The sequence below is a fragment of the Neodiprion fabricii genome, chromosome 5 (genome assembly GCF_021155785.1).
Source record: "Neodiprion fabricii isolate iyNeoFabr1 chromosome 5, iyNeoFabr1.1, whole genome shotgun sequence".
Lineage (NCBI taxonomy): Eukaryota > Metazoa > Arthropoda > Insecta > Hymenoptera > Diprionidae > Neodiprion > Neodiprion fabricii.
In genome coordinates this window covers 25,983,614-26,000,216 of record NC_060243.1, presented here as the reverse complement: position 1 = coordinate 26,000,216, position 16,603 = coordinate 25,983,614, and the positions used below count along the sequence as shown (strand labels likewise).

The 16,603-nt window shown below is 38.4% G+C and overlaps 1 protein-coding gene across 3 annotated transcripts; it reads left to right on the top strand.

The window, feature by feature from the left end:
* The first annotated feature begins 698 nt into the window (after positions 1 to 698).
* LOC124183218 lies at positions 699 to 14,714 on the top strand. Of its 3 annotated transcripts, none has more exons than XM_046571403.1 (7): positions 699 to 906; positions 5,992 to 7,355; positions 8,918 to 9,093; positions 10,199 to 10,225; positions 10,796 to 11,026; positions 11,606 to 11,860; positions 12,250 to 14,714. In XM_046571403.1, the coding sequence occupies exons 1-7, from the start codon at positions 822 to 824 to the stop codon at positions 12,443 to 12,445; spliced, it is 2,334 nt and encodes a 777-aa protein (XP_046427359.1). In that variant the 5' UTR covers positions 699 to 821; the 3' UTR covers positions 12,446 to 14,714. The 3 variants fall into 3 exon arrangements, with proteins under 3 accessions (XP_046427359.1, XP_046427361.1, XP_046427360.1); XM_046571404.1 differs by lacking the exon at positions 699 to 906 and adding an exon at positions 4,703 to 5,446; XM_046571405.1 differs by lacking the exon at positions 10,199 to 10,225.
* The last annotated feature ends 1,889 nt before the right edge of the window (positions 14,715 to 16,603 follow it).

The following is a 16,603-nucleotide window of genomic DNA, read 5'->3' as shown; positions in this document are numbered from 1 at the left end:
ATCCACCGACCAGGAAGACATGACCCCTGGTAATTGACGTGTACGTCGTACGGTGCCGAAGTGGCCGGAAGTACGTACATCCCGTATCCCCCCTTGTTACCCATTCATCGATCTGTATTTTCTTAATAAAGACATTAGCTAATTATGCGAAAAGAAAGCGAAATAAAAAAAAATATTGCGTATCAATTCCATTCCTTTGATTCTCCTCCTTCCCCTCTTACTCAACTAACAATCGGGTCACTTGGTTTGTGAATAGATAGTTACGGGGTACCAAGTTCGACGAATGATTTATCACTGATGGAGTTTTTGGAAACGTTTTTTACAACGTCAAAATTTACCATCACATTTTAGATACCGTACTGACACCTGAAGAACGTGACACCTGTAATATATGTTCACACCAAAGGTTGACGCCTAAGGAGTACATCTTTGGATAGCGAAATGGCTATTGTGCACCGGAAGTAGGTGCGAAAATCACTTCGAAAACGTTCTTTCGGTCACTTTCGAGATGATAAGGAGGAGAGGGGTACTGAAACATAGTGGAAAGTTTTATCCCCGCCACCTTGGAAAATTACCTACCCCCACTATTGCTATTTACCACGTACCGGATGTGCGGCAACGTTGCAATTGTTAAGTACATAGGGTTGTGGAGGGGATGACGAAGGAAGCGGCAACGTTACACATTCAAATCCAGCAGGCCCAGCGAGCCTTGCAACGGATACGGAGTACGATTAGTTCTTGGGTTTTTTCTTGCCATCTGATCAGAGATTCGTCCAGTAAATGTCAGAGAGAATAGAAGCCGGTAATTGTTTAGGGATAGTATGTGCATGGAAGTCCCCAACAGAGAAATGAGGGCACAAGATTTTGACGAAGATGTTGAAATACTAGAAGCTCGAGTTGAACAAGGTAAGCTTTGAGGTTATGTGCATGTTTTCTGCCGCAGGACGCTCCGCGTGATCCCGCCTCTCCCTACCCCACCCCTTGTGGTCTGCTTCCTTCTTTTTTTTCATATCCCTTTCTCAACAACCGTTTATACCTCTAGTTCTGTTTTGCCGCGTGGTTCCGGCAAATTATAACTTTCTTTCTTTTACTTTTCATTTCTTGGCCTTTACTTATTCTATGTTTTCCCGCGTACTTTTTTATTCGTGACTGTTAAACTAAATGTTTGTAACTGTATTTTCCTTTCTATTACCATCTTCTTTTCAACTTTTTGTTCTTGATTAAGGAAATACTACATACAGTTTTGATTATTTATTATATGCACGTACTCAAATTCCGAGTCGTTTACTTAATGAACCCGAAATTTTCCGTAGAAATTTAAGCCCTGAACTCGCTTGATCATTAACCGATGAGACGGGTTAAAATTTATATCTATATACCCTGCTATTAACGGGTGAAAAATAAGAAAGGTCGGGATAGTTTCTTGTGATAAAATGATGCATGAACATTAAAGTTGCAACTGTGTACTTACAGAAAACCATCAAAATATAGAGGCTAATTGCAATCTGTGTATAAAACTAACTACCCACCTCGCATCTGAATGTCAGTGCATTGATAACAATTTTTCATTACGAACACAAAAGGGCCGGTGTGTGTGTGCGCCATATAGTAGATGACAGACAAGCATATGTACAACTTATACACATTGCTTAAATAATATACAGGAAAGTGGTGCTCAAAGTGTTCTTGATCTTGTTTTAACTCAGTTCGAGTCGGTCCGTGGAACCGAACGGAACTCGCATCGTGTGATACGGGCACCGGGCGTAAGCGGCACATTATATACAGCTGCGGGTAAATATGTGAGAAACGGCTGTACATAACATGCCCCGCGCATCCCTCTCTCCTTTCGCTTCACCTCCCCCCCTTTTCTATATACTTTTCCCGGTATACATATGTAGATGTATATATAGCATTCGGCGGCATGATGTAACATAGAGGTGGCTGACGGACTTAGCCGACCAGCAGCGAGCTTGTGTGTTTGTGCACGAGGTTCAGTCCAGCTCATATATCTATATAGGCAGTCAGCTGCTGAAGGAACATGCCACCATTTGTAATTTTTTTCATAAATATGCGAAAACCTTGCAAAATTGTAGATTTTTTTTCTATTTTCACGTTCTTTATTTTCTTGATTTATCTCGCCTGGCGATCTAAAAGTTGGCCAACTAGAATCGAGGACGTCTCCATGTTTTTCATGCGAGGTCGCGGAGATCCTCGTGACGTAAATAAATATTCAACCGAAGCAGTATATTCAGATCTTTCAGTTATCTTAGCAAGATAAATGAGATGGGGAGCTATTTTATAACGCACTAGATAGAACAGATGGAAATTGCGGATTACTTGTATGATTGTAATGACCTGAATCGTAGACCGTTACGTGACCGATTGTAATCAAGTTCTCCGTTATGATCTGAATCGCCAAATTTTTGAATCTGGATACCGATTTGATTGCAGTTTAATTTTTGGTAACCGACCGATCAGTCGCTAATGAAATAGAACCAGATGGATCCGATCCGTCGCCATTTTGTTGGCGCAATATTCTCCCACCCCTGAAGACTGCGGGCGGGCTCGTCCTGACATAGCAACAGCAGCAATAAAGGTCTGCTATAAATAGATCGCTTGCCAGTGTTGCCAAAATGGCAGACCTACGCATCGTCGGCCATTTCGGTAGCGTGCGAGGTTGTACATTTTCCCTTAGATTTCAGCGAAACACGGCAACACCGCGTTATGCGCATGCATATGTGGATATTTACACGCGCCCATATACATTTATACGTATATACATATACGTGTGTATGTATGCATACACATATGTATATATCATCGCATCAACCGTGTAGGTATATACATCGTATACATAATACATACGATGTACATACCTACACGGTTGATGTTCTTTTTTTTGTTCCAATTTGTTTTCTGTCAATTCTTCGTTTGTTTTGTATCTTTCATTTGATTTTTTTATTTTGGTTTTGTTATCGATCAATGGCGGTTGTTCTTCTGGCGTGCCATAATAATGAAAAAAAAAATAAACATTGTATGTAACGAAGTAGGCGGCAGGGGAGGGGCAGGGAGGAAGGGGCGCACGAGGGTCAGAGGGGGGAGGGAGGGTGATAGCTGGCAACACCGCGTCGTAAATCATGATTAAAATAATAAATACATATGTAACGTACGTACGAAGTATATAGGAGATGCGCAGTAGAACGCAAGAACCGACCGGGAGTCCGGGTACTGCGCAGATTTCACACCCCCCACCTGGCTGGTTTCCTCCCCCTCCACGTAAAAATCTTCCACGATACGAGGAGTGGGGGTAGCTTAAAAAGCACTATATACGTGCCTGAGTATATACCAATACATTTACCAATCTTGGCAGTATGCCTGAAAGAGCATATCGACCGTGCGGTGTTGCCATGTTCTTGAGATCTCGCGCTAGTTTCTGCCCACTCTTTGAACCGTATGTACTACACCAGCATTACCATGGTACACGTTGCGAATACCGTCGTTTGGTTTCGACATCTCCTTGGAATATGCATAGCTAATCTTCAAGAGTAAACCGCGCCGCGATTCCACAGCCTAGCACAGCACACTCGTGCATGCGGCGAACAATCTCTCCGAGTACTTAGTACATTTTCGTCTCAAGCTCACATCACTTTATGAACTCGATCAGCTGATCAGCCGTTGAGAGCGATTTAGGACGGAACGCAAGAAGGTTTCTCTAATCTTTCAGTCAGGAAGTATCGATGCGCCCATAGCGGCGATCATTGTAACTGTGATTAGGCATCGGGATGTGTAAACTAATAACATACGTATATTACGATCGAAGCTTTTTACGGGATAGGGAAGCAATGATACTTACTCGTCGATCAACAGCGGCGCTTAAAAATTGTGATAGATACGGCACGGGGGCTACGGCACGCATGCCACCTATATGTCTGTATAGATATGTACACATTAATATGAACAAGTGTACATATATGTATACACATATATATATACATACATTAGTGAAAAATACTTCTCGGAAATTAGAAGTTACTATACCATATTGGAATGGTAATAATACGTTTAAAAGTTTGATACGCCGTAGCGATGGGGAAAGTAAAGGAAAAATCAAAATTTGATGTCACGGGCAGGTGGTCCTAGACGAGAGTTTGGTCTCGCTACTGTTTCCAGCGCGGTGTCAAAAGCGACTATTGAAAACAATATCCGAATGCATCCTTGAAAAAAGGAGAAAGAAAAAAAAAGGTCTGCACAGTATGCTATACAGTCAGTCATAGACGACCTTGGAAACGCGAATGCTAGCCTCGCGAAGGGCGATATTTTGTTATAATGACGTCACGGCAAACGATGGCGTTTCCTTTTGTTGGTGCCAGACGGCACTCGACGATTGGCCGCGTACAACCTCGGCGGGACGCCATTTTAGTGAAATGACTCACAGGTGGAGAAAAACCTAGGATGTATTAAATAGGGCCTGCGCACGAGGCTACACGCTGCTGGGACATTTCCCTTTGCCGCTGGTGCTGGTGGTGCTGCCTGTTGGCTGGCTGGCTCGATCGCTCGCTTGCCTGCTTGCTTGCTTGCTTTCAAGTCGAGCTGCTCGGCGGCATAAAATGTGAGGTGACGTGCCGTAGCGCTGTTCCGTGGCGCGCGCGTGTCTTAACGCTGCGCTGGTGATGCCGATGCTACCGCTGATGCATCGTAGACCTAGACAACTGACGTGCACAACAAATAAATATCATTTGTTGTCATCGCGGAGGCGAATCGCGCGTACCTTAAACGCTGTCTCTACTATACATATAAATAATACATAAACGTTTTCGTATCATACTTGACAAGTGTTTTTACATAAACAAGTGCAGGAAATATGTGACATTACTACTCCTAGGGTACGTACTACGATCGTCCATCTAGGCGTACAACGAGGCTCGAAGTGGCATGTGGTATCGCATTTTAGGCAATTTTGCGACCAACACTCTGCCGCCGTTCGTTACTCCGCTACTCCTGCCGCCGTCGTCGCTGCTGCTGCTGCTGCCTCGATCGGTGAGCGAGTTCCTAGCTAGCGCGGAGGTACAGTCAACGTAAAAAGTTTCGCCACTCCGCCGCGAGCACGGCTGAGCACGGCTGAGCACGGCGAGGCGGGTTTATACATACTTCGTTAAATCGCGTAGTAGACGTAGGTACATACCCTCCTTATGTACGTACTACATACTATCGTTTTATCGTGTCGCGTGAGGTGAGGTGAGGAGCCTAGCTCGCTCGCTCGCTGCCGCGGTATGTACGCGTATGTCGTCTAGTGCCCCGTGCGACCAACGGCAATAAGCAGCCACCTCGATGCTACTACATGGCCTAACTACGTGAAATTGTATAATGGCGTTATCCTCGGCTGCCGCCGTAGTCCTCGCCAAAAGTTCGCCGCCGGTTACTGCAGGAGGAGGAGGAGGAGGAGGAGGTACGCTCACATCATTATACACCCTTATTTTAGATCACCCCGGGACTAGAGATATCCCTCATCCCCGGCCCCGAGGAGTGTCACACTTAACGTGTGCCTCCGTTTATATCTCTCCTTCACATGTTTCGTTTTTAATCTATACGCCTTGTCCAGTATATCCATGGCATACACGATCCGACTTCTGTCACTCCTGAAACGCGATCGTTACGATCCCGTATCGTGTCACCTTTTCTCGTTTCTTTTTATATTTCTTCCTTTGTTATTTTCACAATACAATAACGTATCACCCGACCCGTCGGTGCCTCGTACGTCAAATTCCCGGTTTCCTTCCTACATTTTATCGTCGGCTAAAAGGTAAACAGAAATGTGGAAATATAAAGGCGCTTTTTCACTGCTAACGAAATGCTCGCGAATTTTTTTTACAATATTTATCCTTCCCGTGACAGAAATCTCGTGTCCTAATATTGTTTTCGTCCTAATATCTTACTTGTTTCGGAATATCAGTTTTGCCAAACCTTGACGCTGTCCTATCTTATGTTTTTCAGGTTCTTTTGACAACGTGACGGTGAAGCAGGAGCGACCCGACGATGCGGAGATCAGGGAGCTGGCAGCCAAAATGGTGGAAGCAAACAAGGCGAAAATGGTTACAGCGATAGGCGGTGCGCAGCAGCAGAGGACTGGGCAAAACGTAGTGCCTCAGCCAAATTTACCAGGGATACTAGGCTACCTTTCCAATGCCAAAAAACCTGTGGATTCTTCTATAATCAAGCCGCAGCTGCCAGAGGGGAAGATTCCTCTTGACGACGACAGTCAGAGAGGTAGATTTGGTTGGACAAGCTTTGGAAAGTGTCATATACCATACATATTTCGAGCCGGTGAAAGATATTGTGCAGTGAGGATATTGGAGTCTAAATTATTGAACAAATATCTTGGATATCTGCACGCCGATATATACAGCTGCACTTGCATAAGAAGCTACTACATAACAGAGGCGGAGAGCAAGCTGTTCAACGAGATAAACATAAAACACTGCGACAATCAATTTGGTAGGGAAACCTTCACCGTCAAGGATCTTGTCGTGCGACTCGCAGATGCCAAGGAGTTTTACACGTTTCTGGACATGTGCTATACGAAGTTGACAGCTGGCGCTGGCCAGAATAATCCTGCTACCGGTATGCAGAAGGCTGAGAAGTGCGGTTTTATTCGTATAAACAAGGAGTCGGTCGTTCCCTACACGGTCAAAGATGGTTTAAAATATGTTCCGCTTTTCTACTTTGAGGGAGAGACTGATAACCTTAAACTTAAGGCTGAGAAACTTGAGGGATGGGACCTGTCGTATTTAAAATTCTGCTGCAAAGTTCAGGGAATACGCAATGAACTGTTTGCCAGTGAAACGTGTTCCGTGATCAGTTTGAGTGACATCAAAAGTTACTTTCCGCCCGGCACCGGATTCGAGGATTATTGGCCGAGCAAAGTGATGGACTCGCAGTTGTTGGTGAGCAGTAAGGGTGGGGGCACTGGGGGGGGATGGACAAAACAGCCTCCCACACCTCCCGCTGCTAAGCAGCCATCCGTTGTTCAAAACAATACCAATAAAAACAACTCGATAAATCTCCGAAGCGCTCAAATACCGACCATTTTACCAAGGGGCGTTAACAGTAACGCGACTATCCATAGGCTCGGTCAACCCAGACCCGTCGTCACTACGCACCCTGCCCATTCCTCACCTTCTAGGGTTTCACCTGGTAGCAGGACGAGCTCCGTCGCTCAGCAACCTATGCTCAGCGCCGTTCAAACCGCGTGTAACGGATGGCCGGGCCTCGTCGGTGGGCAACCCACATTTCAGACTTTAGTTTCACAGCCGAGCCAAGTCATCAAAATGACCAACGCTCCTCTCAACATGCATAATGTATGGGTAATTTTTTGATCTATTCTTCGTTTACTTCGTAGGAAATTCCAGTCTGAAACATTCTTGGTAAATACCTGTGTGTTACAGTTTTGTCTGAATTTCATTGGAGAATTAATCTTTACCAGAACATGCATGAATTAAACTAGAAAGTAATGAGTTTAGAAAGAATTCTCTTGGTGTGCTGGTTTTTTATTCAACAAATATTTTAAATTGTTGTAAAATTTGGTTGCCAGTCCCAAAATAGTAAACACAGGGTGTGCATCGTGAGAATAAGAATTTTCAGACTTGAAATGTAACATTTTTTTGTGATTATTTTATCGTCGTCATTAAGATCTTTTGTTATTATTATTGAAACATTCGGTGATGCAATGGTCCACATTTAAAAGTACAGGCTTTTAACTAAATTTCATGAAAATGATTAAACTATTCTCTTGCAACGTAATTAACCAGTGATGATAATCCTATTTTTCATATCGCAATATTGATTGTCAAATCGAAATATAAACGTTTCATGCACTAATTTTATTTATTGTCGGTAGTTTACCTCGTCATTTGATTCCCATTGCAAATTTATTTCGAAGCGTTTACTGGTTCTTGTAACTTTATTCATTATTCACACAAAGAACATACATGTATTCCGAATGAAACTTTATATTGAGATGCATGCTCAGAAAATGAAATTCAATTTTTCTGTGAAGCCTTTAGTTTTGCTAATGAAAGTGGCCGTGTATTTTGTCACACGTGGTGCATACAAGATAAAGTCGCATTCTGGATACAAGCCACATAAGTTGAGTTGTTTGTAGATGTAAAACTAGGAAAAAATTACAAAATTCGGTTTTAAAAAAATACGAGCTTGAATATTTAATTGCAATATTTTTTGTCATCGAATCTCTAATGAAAATAATATTGTTTCCTATCACATTCCTCATAAAAACATTGTTCAACTTGCTTGAATTGTAAATTCTAGAATAATATCTTTTCAATTAATTGAAATTCACAGGAAGTTACAGTTCTTCAGAATCAAAGTTTTGAAATATTGATTTCATGGTATTTTCTTGCATTTTGCAGAAAGTTACTTTTTCAAAACAATTTCGGAATGAACTCTACGGTGCACTGGGAATATTCTTAAATTTAAAAATGTCTGAAAAGTTTTTAGAATTTTACTACTGTCCTCAAAATTTACCCAGTTAAAGCTTGTAACTTTATTATAACTATCGATTTCCAGAAAAACTCGTTATTTTTCAACTAGAATTACCTGAAATTAAGTAAACTGTTGAACAGCATTGAAAAACTCAGATTTTCTAAATTCAATTCTTTCAAATTTTGAGAAGTGACAAAATAGTTATTTTTATTTCAACGTTGCGCTACGTTAACGTCATTAAAATTTCAGTCTTATCAAAATTTCGAAAATTATAATTTTGACCAATAATTGTTATCTTTTAAGACTCTTTGCTTGCGATTGTTCTGTGTGAATGTCTACCTCCAATTACTTGTAGACAAAGGCTGTAATACCTGTTTTCAAAACAAGATGGATGTTTTAACATGATTTTAATCTATTTCAGCAAATAGCTTCATCGAATAAAACTTACTCACCGCAGTCTAGGAGTAGAGGGGGTGGTAGCGGGGCAGGGGGGCAGTATCCAGGAGTATATCCTGTCACAACGATGCAAGCCGCTGTCCAAGCCCAGCCACCCCCTCTTGTCAGAGCTACCACCCACACCAGTCAGCCCAATATCGGGTAAGTCGAACAACTCGTACTTATTGTTTGTGTTTAGTTTGATTTATTAGCAAGAATTGTGTTGGATTTGGTAGTTGATTATTATTAAGTCTTCTGACGTACCGTTGTGAGCTTTTTATCGACCGAGCACCCTGCAGCACATTTAAACTTGAGGTTTATTATCACATCAATACTAATCGCGGGTACACTTTCACTAAATATGACATTCAGTTTCACTGTTATATCTGCATGTGCATTGACTTTGTATTGATGAAAATTACACAGCCTGTCGATCCTTGATTCAGCGAATTTGAGCTTTAAAGTCTGCATTGTTCCTTGTTTTCAAAGAATTGTATGTTATTTTAGACATTGGTGGGAGTCTATACTGTTGATACTATTCGGGGAAAAGTTTAACATTTTGGAAAGTAAAATCACACATTCTAAACACTTTTTCTTTCAATCTAATTCCATTCGAGCACCCTAATGTTATGGAAAATATGGTGAAGTAATGGGGTATAAGAGAACAGTACGTGTGAAGACTTTTAGTTTAGGTACTTATGGAAAAATGTTTGCAATAATTTTTGGAGACTTATACATTCTCGTAAACAGTGATTATAATATTTTACTCTCGTATAATTTTAATGAAGGATAGGGTAACATACAATTTTTTTGATTCCAAAACAAAGATAAATCCAGACTTCTGAGAGATACATGGTAACCGTAGCAATTATGGATTTCAAGTTTAAACCTAACAGTATAGCTTTTTGTGATGTTCTTGGTGCGTATTTATACAAATTACTTGCCGTAGTACTCAAAATTATTCTTAAACATTCGCATTTGAATAAAAAATAATGATAGCTACTTGTCGTACAATAATCTTTGCAAGCCTCGGATCAGTCTAAATTGCGGAATGTAGTCAGTCATCAAATTGCACCTGCTACATCGCTGATTGATAGATTTTATTGCTGTGAATCTATTGTATTAAAAGAGCTTTAGTATCTCTTCCAATAATTGAATTTAATTTGCCTATTGACATACCAGAAATGTAGTGAGGAGAAGGTCTATAAATGCACAAAACAGCTTTTTGCCTTTGTACATACAATGTATGATTTTTTCTTTTGTATAGTTATCCAACCTATGGGAAGGATGACTGGTGAGTCCCTGTACATCGTATTATAGTTGCTTTCCGAATGGGAGACCGAATGAACGTTTAGAAACTCTCGACTTGGACGAAGTTAATCATTCACGTAGTATGCCATATTTTCGCAAAAATCAACATTCTGTCATCAGTTAACATCAGCTTACAAAAAATTATCTATCAGATCATGTATTGATTAGAAATACTATGAATTACTCAAGACTGAAGTGGCTTACATGTTTGAGATACACGGGATTATTTAAACTTATTACGATATCACTTCTTTGTCTTTAATTTGTTGCCAAAAGATCAGAAAATTTTTTATTACGCAACAAGGAAATAGCTCTGTTCGATCAAAAGTTTGAAAACCACTGATTTCTCAAACCTTATACAACAGTATGCTTAATATTTTCATGTATAACTGATTAATCAGTTACTAGATGCTGATTTTCGTGAATAAAGTTGATTCAGTCTCTTTGTTCTTTGACTATTATATGAATAATTACTATCCATTACTTCGATAATTTTTTATAGTACTACAGAAATTGATTAACAAAACAAAACTCTTTCTACTTTTAATTACAGGGCAACAACTACGTACACAACACCAAGCTTGGGTGTTCCCAGCGCCGTCAGTCCAAGTACCTATCCACATAATTTGTTAGGGCTAAGCGTTGATCAGGTCCATGCCTTAATGCCACCAACCCAAAGTATGTTGTCGCATCCTGCGCGACACACACCACCTGGTCACAATTCTGCCACCGCAAAGTATCCACCGCCTCTTATACCCGTTAATGGAAGTAATAACAATGCCAGGTGAACTTTGAAAAAAATTATTATTATTCAGCGTTCTGAAAGTTCACTCAAATCTATTAACCAGCCCAATTGAACTTGTTAGCCAATTAGCAATGAGTCATATACCTTTACTGACAACTTTCAGGCATTTGATTTTCATTTTCTTAATTACCCATCTGCTTTCACATATAACACACTAATTGGGATTTTCGTCGCGCAGATCTGAAATTGATTCTAACTCATTGCACAGTATAACAAAGTTTACTTCATGGTTCATGCTTTATTCATAGAATTGGAGGCTTCTAACACTTTATTCAATCTAATCCAGGTTTGGAATCGATAAGAGTTTACTTCACGGTTATGATTTCCCATCAAACTTGACCTTTTTCCGAAGTGTTCTAGAGTAGGAATACCTGGTGCATATTATTAGAAAAATATTAAATAATTATCGTGGTAGTAGTGAAGATAGTGAACAAAGACCTGTGCTCATTATGGCCGTATAGGAAATTCTTGTCGAACTCCTAATAGGACGTTTAAAGATACCGAACATGAGGAGATGGAATGTTAGACATGAAAGAAAACTTTGGTAATCATTTGCAGGGATTCCAGAAGTAGAAAACCGCTGTTACCTATACCGGACACACCTACTTCAGGCTCTCATGTACCGTACAAAGTACAAAAGGCATTGGTTGACGAGAAAATGGTGCCATGCATCAACTTCAAACCATACATTTACACCGAACTGTTAATGACTCTTCCTGACTTTGTATCTCAGTATTTTCCTACTTGTGACATAAACACTTGCAGGCAAGTCCTGACGGATGTTTTGGGTATCGAGTTGTTTCAAGGGAATAGGTGAGATTTATATGTAAATACATTTATATTTTTTATGATTGTGCGATCATGTAATCAATTCAATTTCAATTTTAATAAAGAAAAAAGGCGACATATATATTTTGCAGTCTCGTTTTGTTTGTTTGCCAGATTTTTTTTTTTTTTTCTCGAATAACAATGTCGATAAAAATGTGATGAACCATCTCTAATCTTAGTATTCAAATAGTGTTGTTTTACAGATAGTAACCTGCAAAGGCATTTCTAGTTGAATTTTCTGTTTTCATTTTTTTTTTAGCAACCAATTAATAATTGATTACACTGTGAACAGTATTTAGAATAGATTAACTTTAGTGCCATCTTCACGTACCAATATGTAAATGATTTTTTCCTATGACTTGGTTTATTTACAGACAACAGATGCAAATGCTTATGGAGGCAGGTAAATGCTCTTCACTAAATGAAGAGCTTCCTTTGATCCAAGTGAAAAATATAATGACGTACATGCCACAGATGAAGTATATACTCAATCCTCGAAACATAGCTATTCCTAACTTGGCTCACTCGGCCGAAGAACATGCTGCTAAAAAACGTCAACGCACCAGCTAGGAGTGGCTACAGCCTTACTGGCCCACGTATAATTATTACCATTCAGCATTTTAATGGGGTACCTATACTGTTCCGTACTGGCCCTCTGCAAAAATTGCTGGATAATTGGCATATCTGAAGGTGCTTCTGATCAAGTCATGTTCCTTTATGTATATAAATCTATTGCGGCAAATGATTCGACCATAAAAAATATGAAAAACAAAATATGCAAAAATTCCAAAAAAAATTTTAATTACGTCTTTTTTTTTTACCCAAATGAGATTATATGTATATATCTTTATTCGTTCATTCTTTTCCTCTCTTTCTCTCATTCTCTCTTGCTCTGAAATGTATTTTCTTTTAATGTTACACACTGTCTGATTTGTAAGCTTTGCATATGATTTATTACTTGATCAATTATATCTCATTTGGGTAAAATTTGATATATTCATTGTGAACCGCTCAGGCAAGGTGTGAGATATTTTACGTAGACAGCCAGAACTCTGATGTAAGATATAGATTGTCAAAAATTTTGAGCTGAAATTCTTGTCCTTTTTACGTTTAATGTCTGGTGGTTACAAGGAACAGCAACAAAATATTTATGAATACGTCCTTGCACGAATATAGGCAAAAGAATTTACTCCCGAGTTCTCGCGTGTTTGTGTGATCATTCTACGTAAAATTATATTGCAAAAAATCAACAGGCTCTCTTTCTTTTTTTCTCTCTCTCTTTCTTTTAATTGGTTGTAATAAGAAAGATATCTACTTTCTGTAAACTCTCAAATTTGAATTATTCACATCTATATCTATTAAATTATTTAAAGCAGCGACTGAATAATTTTTAATTATAATATTAACTGAATTTGGGCACATTTTGGGAATTTCAAGGTTGATTATTTAACAGAAATTTATAGTTCCCCTTGATTTACTGCTTTTTCGTAAAAATTACTCCAACAATTGACTTCTCTGTGCGAATAATGTTCAAATACAAACGTTACTCGCAGAACAGACGAAACTGTAACAAAAGCTCATTTAGTGATGATCTATTAATATTTTTAGATGAAAAAAACATCAATGAATTCCCACAGTATTTGACGAAAAAAAAAATTAACAGTGGGTTTACATATTTCGAACTTGCGATACGATCGAGCAACAGACATGGTGCCAGCTCAAGTTCCTAGTAAAAATGTCCTGGTGTACGAAATCGCGAATGGACGATAATAAGTAATGCAAAAACAGGGGGAGATTAGTGACACACATGCTGGATGAACGCAGTATGTGGAGTTCGTGAAAAAAACAAGAAAAAAAAAAAAAAATACAGTCAAAAGGAATTTCATTCCTGCAAAAAAGTGATTCAATATTTTTTTAATCATTCCAACATTTTACAAGGCATCAAAAAATAAAAATAGCGTGTAAAGCTTTTTCAACATAATCTATGTCTACAGTGATTACATATTACTGTACAGCCAGTTTGAAATTCATCAGTTTGAGATTACACGATAAAAAATATTTTTGTTCGCCTTGCTATATGTCGTTCAATCTGCAGTTCTTCTTATCACAGATGCCAACTATAATAATGTAACTAGTTAACGCATAAGATGTCTTTTTTTTTTTTATTTATAGCACCTTTTGAATAATTACGTGCGTTGTAAGGCATTTATTTTTGAAAGAAAAAAAAACACAAAAATAAATAAGACATACACTATTCAACAAATTCTCGCACTCTATCGCAGTAGAATGCCCATAATTCTGACGCGTTAATGTGATGATACATTTTTTCTTTTACTTCTAATTATTCGCACATACTACTTACTACAAAATACACTTATGGTCGAAGTCCTAGTACTGACCATCTAGAAAATTTTCGCTGAATAATGAAAGTAATAATGAAATGTTTCATTTTACACAGGCAAGGGCCATAAGCAATGTAATAATGTGTATGTGATCTTCCGTCGTGTTACATGATGTACGTAGTACGGTAAAACACATTCTCCTCATAATGCGAAACGAATAGCAGTGTCGATGACTCTCCTGACGAAATTGACGAGAACAAAAAGGTGTAAATTGAAGGCTAATCAAATAGGTATCCTATGAACGATATCTACTTTGTAGAAGAATATAACTGTAAGATTATTATACCTAGTTATGGAAGTAAAATATGGACTTGACCTGTTCGTACTGTAAATTTTGGACATTTGTGGCAGAGATTGTATAAAAAAGAAGTGAAAAAAAAAAGAAACAAAACGGAGAAGAAAAAATGAAAAAAAAATAAAAATAATCAAAACCCACCTATGTACGTCTATGTATGCTTTAGAAGTGTATATAAAGAGAATGTAATATTGAACTATTCGCTTGTGACGATAAGTGGGTTTTATATAAAAAAAGAAAGGAAGAGTAATATTTGGACAACAAATGAAACGGATATAGGTACATATTCCGTTATGGTAAAAATGGTATATTTTATTATTTATGAAACTGTGTATCTATAGCTGAATAATATAACTTGAAGGAAATTCTATTTGCCATTAAAAAGACTTGTTACAAAACAGGACTGGAGTCTCTAGGCTTCGTTCTTAATTGTATTTCTCTTGTTTCTTACACACTACAATTCTGTTATTTAATAATCACGACATCGGGTCATTGCATTATATTTACGTACGAATACCTGATATGGATGCATACGTACGTACATGCACATGCACTGGTCGCGTGTCGTTGATTTTTATGGGTATAATTTTGTCACCTTGATTGTACTATGTGTAATTTTTCTACTCCGTGACATCATAAATATAATTAACAATGAAATTATTCTTATTATTATTATCATTAATTATTATCATTAATGTTATCATTATTATATTGTATAAGACACGTAGGTCTTGCATACTCAGAATCTCGGAGGATTTTTGCGAGGCCCCAGTCCAAAATTAGAAACTACAATACTTCTAAGGACTAGACTAGAGCATTTATTTGTTAAAACACTTGTTATAATACATGTATTATAATTTATGACATTGTCATCTGTACATATAGCTGATAAGGTTTAATTAGGACTAATAGATATTTCAAATAAAAACATGATATAACAAAGTACAGGATCCTTATACGTCGCTTCATATTTCATTCCAGTTTTTTGTTTTTTTGTTTTTAACATTTAATTTCGTAATTATTGTGTGTATACGAAAAAACGAGATTGTTGTCGATCATTAGGTATATCGTAATCAAGTTTGAGATCTGTGCGGATGATGTGTTTATCGGGGGGTTTTTTTTTTTTTTTTTACTCAACCGATTAACAACGTCGCAAACATTTCCAAGTAACGAGATGACGCAAGTCGATAAGTACCCTCCCAGAAAGTATCGTCCAGCATGATTGATTTGGTTCTTTTCCTTTCATTTCCACTTTCCGTTTGGGAGCGTTATAACTTTCACATTAAAAAAAAATTCTACAAAGTACAAAATTTTAAGAGATGAGGTAAGCCGAACTGATTATCACTTATTCTTCGTTTTCTTCCGTATGGGTACATATCCTCGATCATGTACCTATTGTTTTCTCCATGTATCTGTGGTGGAGCTTATATATTTTTTTTTAATTTCAATTTCTTTGCTTATGGTATAGGATACCAAATACTGGACGGACAGATATTGAAAACGTGGATTTGCAAGATTTGAAAGATATTTTCAGTATGTTAGTATATCTGTATTCGTATGCGTATTCTTACGTATTTCAACTCGGCTTTTGAAACGATCCGTTACAATTTAAATTCCAAGTGATACCAACCGAACTCTATACAAAATTATGGGTTGGAACCTACTAGCGTTAACTGAAGATTGTTACTTTAGTCAACCCTCCATGCCACTATAATCTAACTTTGTGTAAATGTGTATTTCATTTTCGCGCATCGGCACAGGCCAGTTCATAAGTTCTAAGTTCGTTCCGTCAATGACCTCGTCCACTTGCTGTATGATGACAAATTTCGGCAGAAAATCTTTGCCGGAAGATTTTTTCCAAGTAGTCGTGAAAGAGTTTCTGAAAGCAGGCAACCAATTGAATGGTACAAAGTAGCGGGTAAACAACGGTACGGCGTCGCAGAAAAACCACAATACGAGTACGACACATCGAAACATGCGTGGCACATTAGGTAGGTGCTCGTTAAACTACATTCGCTGATAGTACGCGCC

Excerpts from the sequence above, each read along its gene's own strand:
- LOC124183218 (XM_046571403.1), top strand. The coding sequence starts at position 822 with ATGTGCATGGAAGTCCCCAACAGAGAAATGAGGGCACAAGATTTTGAC. Across the intron at positions 907-5,991 it reads AGAAGCTCGAGTTGAACAAG|GTTCTTTTGACAACGTGACG; the intron begins GTAAGCTTTGAG and ends TATGTTTTTCAG. Across the intron at positions 7,356-8,917 it reads CTCCTCTCAACATGCATAAT|CAAATAGCTTCATCGAATAA; the intron begins GTATGGGTAATT and ends AATCTATTTCAG.